The sequence below is a fragment of the Haplochromis burtoni genome, unplaced genomic scaffold (genome assembly GCF_018398535.1).
Source record: "Haplochromis burtoni strain Fernald_Lab_line unplaced genomic scaffold, NCSU_Asbu1 Contig_2082, whole genome shotgun sequence".
NCBI classification, from domain to species: Eukaryota; Metazoa; Chordata; class Actinopteri; order Cichliformes; family Cichlidae; genus Haplochromis; species Haplochromis burtoni.
Genome location: NW_024584443.1, coordinates 1 through 10565, shown reverse-complemented (window position 1 = coordinate 10565; position 10565 = coordinate 1). Strand labels below are relative to the sequence as shown.

Here is a 10565-nt window from a genome sequence, read left to right as displayed (position 1 = left end):
AGGCCTACTTGTTGTTCCTAGAGTATTTAAAAGTAGAATGGGAGGCAGAGCCTTCAGTTTTCAGGCCCCTCTTCTGTGGAACCAGCTTCCAGCTTGACATCTTTGGTATAAGGTGAACATAGATAATGATCTGAGAGAATGAAAGTATGACAACAATAACAACAGGTGAGCAGCTGTGATCCACAGTAATACACAATAATGACTCACCTGTGATGGAAATCCAAAGCAGCAGCAGCTCTCCTGTTCGTCCCCACCACACAGTGACACAGCTGACACCTTCCATCACTGCAGGTCTCCTGCAGCACAGTGAAGCCAATATGAAACTTTCAAACCTCATCCATACTCAGCTGGCAGATAATCGGCTCGTCCTCCCCCACAGGGTGAGTGGACGGGCTTCAACCACTCGTACAATCAAGCCCACTTCATAACCTTATGAAGAAGGTTATGTTATCACCATGTTGTCTCAACTGACAGTCACAGGATTGCATACACACAGGTATGAATATAATGGCTTTGATAGGCCTTTTAATGATTTCTCAAGCTGTTCGTTTTCCAGGGTGGAACGATTATACAGTTTTTTTCTGTCTGCATAACTGTGATAAATTAGTTATGCAAATATCATATGTCATATCAAACATGTACATACAATTACTCAGTCTTTTACTATCTCGTGCTGAAAGTAAAGTTTTTCACTGTCGTGGAACTTCAAGGCAAAGGCCGGTTAACTTCTTCTTGGTGACCATTAATATAAACCACGCCTGTAGGCCCTGTTCTTTTGTTTCAGGTGAGGCTCATCCACAGTTCCCAGGCCTCTTGTTTCCTTTGCGTCTCTCACTGAGAGAGAAAAAACTGGACAGGATCCTACTCAGGTTTGACCTCTGCTACAGTTACAGCCTTCTAGCCCAAAACTCATCCTAGGATTTATCTACCTGCTCACACTGTAGGACAAATTGTCTTCAGGTGTATTTCCTCAGCTCGGTCTACGTATTCTGTCTCCGTGTTTACACTTGGCTTCAACTTACCTGCTTGATTAGGCAGGCATAATTAAGCCTTAATGAACTGTCATAGTAACAGTACTACAGTACACCCATGTTAGGAAGGTGAAGGTGGATATCTTCCTGCTTTGGGATAAAAAATATTTAGTTTTGACAAAAACTGTACTTGTATGTCTGAAATGAAACAAAACAATCCTTTTCTATTGTTTTTACAGTGAAGTCAGTTTTGCGCATCTAACCCTGTAGCAGCCTCGCAGTTCATGTTAACTGATCAATAGGGTGCAAATGATTGATGGCAGAAGCTGCCAATCCAGTGCTATAAAAGTTAATTTCTGGATTTGCAAATGAGGGATAGACACAGAGCACCTGGCACCTTAGTGCCGAAAGGAATGTCTTCTGCGGAGAAGCTGGCATCCCAGTGGTAGAAAACCTGCTTCTCCATTTTGCAAATGAGAACCTGACATCCTGATATCAGGAAGTTTGCTGCTGCATATGGCAAATGGTAAAATCCTTTTGTATTATTCATTTATTAACAGACTAACAATTCATTTTGAAATTCTGATCTATAATAAATGTTTATATTTTACATTAAATGATAAAATAATAAATATCTTTAGTAATTTCTAAATAAAATAATTTTAAAATGAATTTGTAAATTAGTTAAATTATTGCATATTTGACTGCACAACTCATTAATGAAGCACAAAATTCTTTATTTTGATGCAGATGACCCCTCTGGTCCTGCATATGTACGGTGATTGTGCTCGTGAATACCGTTTCACATGTGACATCCTTACCCTTAAAGAATAAACTTTAATACACGCTTAATGAAAGATTTGATGTGGTGATCCATAATAGCAGAACAGAATTGCAGCATTAACAGAAATTAGGACAGGACCCCTCTGGAGTCTAGATAATGATGGTGGTTGGATGGTGCTCTGGGTGAGCAGGTTAAGGGGAGATGGGGAGGAGGAAGGCTGCACGCTGATTGGCTCAATGAAGGTGTAAAAGAAAATGACAGCGCTAGAGAAAGAACGTCAGCATTGAGTTTGACAGTGTGGGAAAGTGGAAGTAATATAAACTTTAAATTCAATTAAATTTTATTTTCACAGCTTCAAATCACAACAACAGTCACCTCAAAGCGCTTTATATTGTAAGGTAGACCCTACAATAATACATCTGGAGAAAACCAAACAATCATATGAGTCCCTGTAAGCAAAGACAGGAAGAAACCTCCGGCAGAACCAGGCTCAGTGAGGGACGAAGCCACCTGCTGCGACCGGTTGGGGTGAGAATAGACTAGCAACTAAACACTCAGGAAAGCAGACAGTTCAGTTATATTTGATTTAGAAGCACCAGATCATGAACACAGTTGCTTCATAATGTAAAGGCCAAGGAGTGATCACAGATCTTCCTTTTTATGCATAAGCTTTATATACATTATCTACAATTATGAATATTTAATGTAATGACTGCTGTGATGGATATGATAGACATCATCCGTCCTCTTAGTCTGAAGAGCATTTTTTTTCTTTTTTTTGGCCTGTCCCGTTTGGCTCTTTTGCCACCAGAATTATTGTCTAAAGGCAAAGAAAGATGCCCAACGGATTTACTTTACCAAATTGACCATCCCAGCCTTGCCGTAATGGTCCATTTGATTCACCTTTTATTGTTTATTTTATTTTCACTTACTGAATACGGGACAGACTTGACTGGGGGAAAGAAGGGGAGAAAGAAAGAGGGAAAGAGAAACAGCTGAGAAGAGGGACGGGGGAGAAGGGCAAAAGACAAAAACCAACAGAAGAGCAGAGAAGAAAAAAAATGCATATATCAATCACCTGGAGTCACCTGCTGAGAAAGAAAAAAGAAAACAAGCAGAAGAGAACAAGAGTAATAGAATAAACAACATCACAATGATATATGGGAATATGACAGTAAATACTAAATATTAAACATTATTGTGCAGCACATAAGATCAACAGCAACACAGTGTGCTTTGAGGTAGGAGCCAAAAAGGGTGTAGTTTGTGGGTGTGATCACCCGTGGTACACCTGTGAGCATGGACGCGCTTGTTTTTTAAAAGGTTCCTTCATGTAATGATCTGCTAGAGGGTGTGGGGGGGCCACAGCCCCGTCCTCCAGGGCATGAAGCAGGTATGGAGGAGATCAAAACTCCAGACATCCAGAGGCCCCCAGAACACAAGAGACCAAGGAAGACCAACAGAGGGGCAGCCGCGCCACTGTCCCAGAAAGAGCTGAGGAGAGTCCCAGATGAGGGCTCACTCAGCAGCCGCGGAGCAGAAGCCAGGGGGAGTTGCAGTGACGCGCCCGTGAGCTCCGCCGGCAGCCAGCTCTGCCTGAGTGACCGAGCCCCAGGCCGAGAGGCCGGGGGCACCCCACCTCCGAAGTGGCCCGAGCGAGCCCCAGGCTCCAGGCCCCGATAAGCGGCCGCCAAGGAGTGAGCCGGTGTGTACCTGGACGCCCATCCCCGGACACAAAGAACCACCAACGCACCGATGTCTGAGGGAGTCCGCCACTGGCAGGGGAAGTGGTGGTGGGGGAGATAGGCCTCCAAACCTTGGAGGGCCTGAGATGTCCCCAGAGAGGTGGCGCCTGACACCCAACCTGACATATAGACACAGACATACAGGCACACACAGATACAAACATCCATTCCCACCCTCATGCTCTCATATGCACTTACTCCACACTCAACCAACGTGGAGACAGACATAAAGAGACGCTGTACACACGATCACACTCCCCAAGCGTACTCTACAACCGGGTCTAGGTACCCTTGCCCCTGGAGGGGGGAACTGCACCCTGAAGAGCATTTGAATCCTGTGAGTGACCTGTAAGGCTACAGGTATTTTTTAAGATCACACAAACAGCTGTAAACAACAAACCTTATGTTTCCTGGCGACAGGATTTGCACTTCTGGCAACTCGAACTTATTTTTAACAAGCTACAAAATGGCCAAAACAGAGAAAAGAGAAAAGCCTACGCGCTGTCATAGCTCAGCTGGCATGTGCCAGCACAGGATCACAGCCCAAACAACAGAAGGTACAGCTAAATATATCTGTGTGTGTCAGGAAATGTTCTCATTGGTCAGTGTCAGGATCAATGTCTGGACATGGCTCACACAGATGAAACACGCTAAAGTCATCCAGAGCAAACACACAACTGGTTACTCTGTGAGACAAACCTGAACTGAACCTACTCTACAAGCAGAAAGTTGATGATTCATTATTTATTCTGTTAAAACATTTACACAAAGAGTGTACACACACACACACACACACACACACACACACACACACACACACACACACACACACACACACACAGATATAAAACACTCACCTGCATTTGTCTACTTCAGCTCCAGATTCCAACTGTTTTTTGAGGCATTTTAAAACTTGTTGACGTCACTGATTCCAGTAAAAGAACAAAAATGATTTAAAGCAAGAAAAATCATTAATATGAAAAATAATACTCTCCTTTTTGTCTTTCTTGGTTATCTTTAGTGGTATGCTGCTGCTTTAAGCCCCTCTTACTCGCTCTCATGCGTCCCTCCCTCTCTGCACCAGATTCATCCAATACAGATTTTCTCATTTAATATAGTAAGTAATCTCCTCCACGCTCCTCCCCCCATGCAGTTCTTTATGAGCTCATTGTTTCTTATAGGTTTATCTTCCTACTCTCCTCCCCTCACCCCTTTTTGTGCATCTGTCACTTTTTGTTTTCTCAGACATCTTGGTGATTCTGTGCATCTACAGTATGGTGGATTGTTGGGTAGTAGAAGTAGTAAATGTGACACTCCTTACAGTAGCTGCTTATGGTTTAATGGTATGGGTTATGGTGGATTTACAGTTTTTTACAGACGCTAGGACACATTTCCCAATACTTAGGTCACTTTTGCAAAACTCTTCACACAATCCTCCTAACTGACCGTCAGCTTGGCAAAGCAGCTCATTTCACATTCAAAATGCACGACAACTACCAAAACACTTCATTCAGGTCTCAAATAAACTCATTCTTCCAGAACACTAGCAAAGGTTGACAGCCGACAAACACACTTTGTCACCCACAAAACAATGACCTAAAAAACACTAACAACATGTAGCATTACAGTGTTTTCTTGTGTAAAACAAGGACACATCTCTGTTTATAATTTCAATATATGTTACTGGAATGAATCAGACATCATGCAGAATTCGTTAATATTTGTTTATGTATTTTTATTTTTTTGCACTAAGTAATCCCAAAATACAAGAATCTGTATACACACCATCCACTGATACACATACAATAGTAATGCTAATCTACTCGGTCTCCTCCATTTGGCCACAGGTTCTCATCCACATCACATCTCATGTCATCTAGGGCAACACACCTAGGAAAGAATCTCCTGGCTGCCAGAATTGAAGGAGTTGAAAGATTGAAGGAGTAACACCTGTGCAGATGTTCATCTACAATGAGAATCAGCTGTGGCTGGTTAAACTGCATTTTTAGATTTAAAATATGTTTCAATAAAATATTGCTGTTGCATTTTGCTGTCTTTTTAAGTTTTGCATTGTGTTATTGTTTTGGCCATAAGTTTAACAGTTTTGAAAACAGTATGTAAGCACATGCAAAATGTCCTGTACGTACAAAGATTTTTGGCAGTTGTTGTGTCTGAGTGAGAAGATAATTCATGAAATTTGAGAGATGTAGTCATTGAATGCATTTTGTGCCAAAACAATGATAACAGAATGATAACAGAAGTACCTGACTCCGTGGTATAATTCTCAAACACGTAGCCTAAAGCAGATGACTCGTAAGCTGGAGAGGAAATGGCGTGTCACAAATTTAGAGGATCATCATTTAGCCTGGAGAAATAGTTTGCTGCTTTATAAGAAAGCCCTCCGCAAAGCCAGAACATCTTACTATTCATCACTGATTGAAGAAAATAAGAACAACCCCAGGTTTCTCTTCAGCTCTGTAGCCAGGCTGACAAACAGTCAGAGCTCTTTTGAGCCAACCATCCCTTTAACGTTAACTAGTAATGACTTCATGAACTTCTTCACAAATAAAATTTTTATCATTAGAGAAAAAATTACCAGTAATCATCCCACAGATGTAATATTATCTACAGCTACTCTTAGTACCATTGATGTTAAGTTAGACTCTTTTTCTCCAATTGATCTTTCTGAGTTAACTTCAATAATTACTTCCTCCAAACCATCAACGTGTCTTTTAGACCCCATTCCTACAAAACTGCTCAAAGAAGTCCTGCCATTAATTAATTCTTCGATCTTAAATATGATCAACCTATCTCTAATGATCGGCTATGTACCACAGGCCTTCAAGCTGGCTGTAGTTAAACCTTTACTCAAAAAGCCATCTCTAGACCCAGCAGTCTTAGCTAATTATAGGCCAATCTCCAACCTTCCTTTCATATCAAAAATCCTTGAAAGAGTAGTTGTCAAACAGCTAACAGATCATCTGCAGAGGAATGGTTTATTTGAAGAGTTTCAGTCAGGTTTCAGAGCTCATCACAGCACAGAAACAGCTTTAGTGAAGGTTACAAATGATCTTCTTATGGCCTCTGACAGTGGACTCATCTCTGTGCTTGTCCTGCTAGACCTCAGTGCAGCGTTCGATACTGTCGACCATAATATCCTATTAGAGCGATTAGAACATGCTGTAGGTATTACAGGTACTGCGCTGCAGTGGTTTGTATCATATCTATCTAATAGACTCCAGTTTGTGCATGTAAATGGAGAGTCCTCTTCACACACTGAGGTTAATTATGGAGTTCCACAGGGTTCAGTGCTAGGACCAATTCTGTTTACATTATACATGCTTCCCTTAGGCAGCATCATTAGAAGACATAGCATACATTTACACTGCTATGCAGATGACACCCAGCTCTATCTGTCCATGAAGCCAGATAACACACACCAATGAGTTAAACTGCAGGAATGTCTTAAAGACATAAAGACCTGGATGGCCGCTAACTTTCTGCTTCTTAATTCAGATCAAACTGAGGTTATTGTACTCGGCCCTGAAAAGCTTAGAAATATGGTATCTAACCAGATTCTTACTCTGGATGGCATTACCTTGGCCTCCAGTAACACTGTGAGGAACCTTGGAGTCATTTTTGACCAGGACATGTCCTTCAACGCACATATTAAACAAATATGTAAGACTGCTTTCTTCCATTTGTGCAACATCTCTAAAGTTAGAAATATCCTGTCTCAGAGTGACGCTGAAAAACTAGTTCATGCATTTATTACTTCCAGGCTGGACTACTGTAATTCATTATTATCAGGATGTCCAAAAAACTCGCTGAAAAGCCTTCAACTAATCCAAAATGCTGCAGCAAGAGTCCTGACAGGGACTAGGGGATCGTGGCTCAAGAGTTGGGAGTTCGCCTTGTAATCGGAAGGTTGCCGGTTCGAGCCCCGGCTTGGACAGTCTCGGTTGTTGTGTCCTTGGGCAAGACACTTCACCCGTTGCCTACTGGTGGTGGTCAGAGGGCCCGGTGGCGCCAGTGTCCGGCAGCCTCGCCTCTGTCAGTGCGCCCCAGGGTGGCTGTGGCTACAATGTAGCTTGCCATCACCAGTGTGTGAATGTGTGCATGAATGGGTGGATGACTGGATATGTAAAGCGCTTTGGGGTCCTTAGGGACTAGTAAAGCGCTATATAAATACAGGCCATTTACCATTTACTAGAAAGAGAGAGCAGATTTCTCCTGTTTTGGCTTCCTGTTAAATCCAGAATTCAAAATCCTGCTCCTCACATACAAGGTCTTAAATAATCAGGCCCCATCTTATCTTAATGACCTTGTAGTACCATATCACCCTATTAGAGCACTTCGCTCTCGCTCTGCAGGCCTACTTGTTGTTCCTAGAGTATTTAAAAGTAGAATGGGAGGCAGAGCCTTCAGTTTTCAGGCCCCTCTTCTGTGGAACCAGCTTCCAGTTTGGATTCAGGAGACAGACACTATCTCTACTTTTAAGATTAGGCTTAAAACTTTCCTTTTTGCTAAAGCATATAGTTAGGGCTGGACCAGGTGACCCTGAATCCTCCCTTAGTTATGCTGCAATAGACGTAGGCTGCCGGGGATTCCCATGATGCATTGAGTTTTTCCTTTCCAGTCACCTTTCTCACTCACTATGTGTTAACAGACCTCTCTGCATTGAATCATATCTGTTATTAACCTCTGTCTCTCTTCCACAGCATGTCTTTATCCTGTCTTCCTTCTCTCACCCCAACCGGTCGCAGCAGATGGCCCCGCCCCTCCCTGAGCCTGGTTCTGCTGGAGGTTTCTTCCTGTTAAAAGGGAGTTTTTCCTTCCCACTGTCGCCAAAGTGCTGCTCATAGGGGGTCATATGATTGTTGGGTTTTTCTCTGTATCTATGAAGCGCCTTGAGGCGACTTTTGTTGTGATTTGGCGCTATATAAATAAAATTGAATTGAATTGAATTGAATAACTGGTCCTCAGTTTAGCCCACATAGACTTCTGTTGTGCTCACTGTATGAGGAGTTTTGCAAAGGTGACTTAAGTATTGAGAAATGTGTCCTAGCGTCTGTAAAAAACTGTAATAATATTGTGATAAAATAGTTCTTAGAAGTTTTCATTGGCATTATTAAAATGAATTTATTTTTACTTAAATCCCTGAACAGTGACTCCTGCACCTGCAGGTTTCAGTCTCTGTGGATGTGAGGTTCAAAGAAGCAGGATGGGAAATCAAGTTATTGGATTTAGTTTTTTCTTATAATTTTGCTTTGGCAGTAAATTCTCTGCCACTGACTAGCTTGTTTTGAAAAGCAAAGACTTGTAAACACAATAAATAAAAAATGTTACCTAAATTTCATTTAGGCCTTTTAAATACAAAAGAAAAAAAAACATAACTAAGCTCCATATCTGTAACTGTAATTCTGAGCTATTTTTCAATGGACGATAAGCTGTGACACAAGAGCAGGCCAAAGGTAACTGTATACATAAAGCATAAAATGAAATTAAGACAAGTAAGTGTACTATATTTTTGGTTTTATTCATTTTATGAGCTCTAATAAAATGGACCAAATATGTAATTCATTTGTGATTTTAATTTAACCCTTTAACAGGTTCGTGATTGTAAAATATGTTTTGGTACTCAGATGTTTCGGTTAGTTTTGTTATGCGACAGATGAATCAGAACCACAGTGTCAGTCATTTCTTGGGTTTATGCTGATGATACATCATCACATCCGCCTGACTTCTATCACCTCTCTCAACAAACACAATTACAGACCTGGAACAAAAGTCTGTTTGTATGAGTGATCATGTCCATTACAGTCTTCCTCGTGTGTGTGTGTGTGTGTGTGTGTGTGTGTGTGTGTGTGTGTGTGTGTGGATGCATGTGTGTCCATGTGTGTGCGTGGTGTGTTGTGGTTGGGTGGGGGAGGATGTGTGTGTGTGTGGTGTGTGGTGGCGTGTGTGTTCGTGGTTGGTTGTTTGGATTTGCATGGTGTGTGTTGTGTGTGTGTTTTGTGTGCGTGTGTGTGTGTTATTGTGTGTGTGTGTGTGTGTTGTTTTTGTGTTTTTGTGTGTGTGTGTGTGTGTGTGTGTGTGTGTTTGTGTTTGTGTGTGTGTGTGTGTGTGTGTGTGTGTGTGTGTGTGGTGTGTGTGTTGTGTGAGTGTGGTGTTTAGTGTTTGTGTTGTGTTTGTGCTTTGTGTGTGTGTGTGTGTGTAGTGAGTGTGCAGTGTAGTGTGCAGTCGGTGTGCTAATGTACGTTGCTCTATGTGGTGGGTCTGTGTTTGTTGCGCTATGCATGTGGTGTGTGGTTGGGTGTTTGTGTGGTGTGTGCGTGGTGTTGTATGTGTGTCTGTGGTGTGTGTTTGCGTCGGATGATTGGTTCCGGTGTGTGCTGTTGTTCTTGTTTTGTTTTGGTGTGGAAGTGCTGGTATGTGTATGCATGGGTGTTGCGTGGGTTCTATGGTTGTGTGCATGGTGTGTGTGTGTGTGTGAGAGTGTGGTTTGTGTGTGGTTTGTGTGTCTGTGCTATCTGTGTGTGTCTGTGTGTGTGTGTGTGTGTTTCTGTGTGTGTGTGTGTCTGTGTGTGTGTCTGTGTGTGTTGTGTGTGTTTCTGTTTCTGTGTGTGTGTGTTTCTGTGTGTGTGTGTGTTTGTGTGTGTGTGTGTGTTGTGTTGTTCTGTGTGTGTGTGTGTGTGCGTGTTTTGATTGTGGTGTAGATTTCTTCGAATTGTTGCGTGTTCTCATGTCTAGTTGTATCTGCAATTTTGTTGTGTTTCTGAGCTATCGTTTATGGAGTGTGTGCATGTGTGTCTGTTGTGGTTTGGGTTTTTGGATGAGTGTTATTTGTGGTGTGGTTGGGTGTGTGCGCCATGTCATGCGTGCTATAGGTTGGTGGTGCGTTGTGGATTATGAGAATAGGAACAGCAGATAGTTGTACGAGAACAATGATCCCGACACTGAGAGAAGGAGATGTAAAGCAGAGGGATATGGAAACAGAATTAAGTATACCATTAGTATAATTCGACTTTTAGCAGACCTTCACTATCTTAATATGTTGGTTGG

At 42.1% G+C, this 10565-nt stretch overlaps 1 protein-coding gene across 3 annotated transcripts in view; it reads right to left on the bottom strand.

Moving 5' to 3' along the window:
- Positions 1 to 4624, bottom strand: part of LOC102308817 (transmembrane protein 132C) — a gene marked incomplete at its 3' end in the record, with an annotated part of 8989 nt that extends 4365 nt beyond the window's left edge. The window contains 2 exon segments of one of the 3 annotated variants that reach the window (XM_005952991.3): positions 208 to 296; positions 4358 to 4624. In XM_005952991.3, the coding sequence (XP_005953053.2) occupies positions 208 to 283 (76 nt within the window). 3 annotated transcript variants of the gene reach the window in all.
- Positions 4625 to 10565: the final 5941 nt, after the last annotated feature.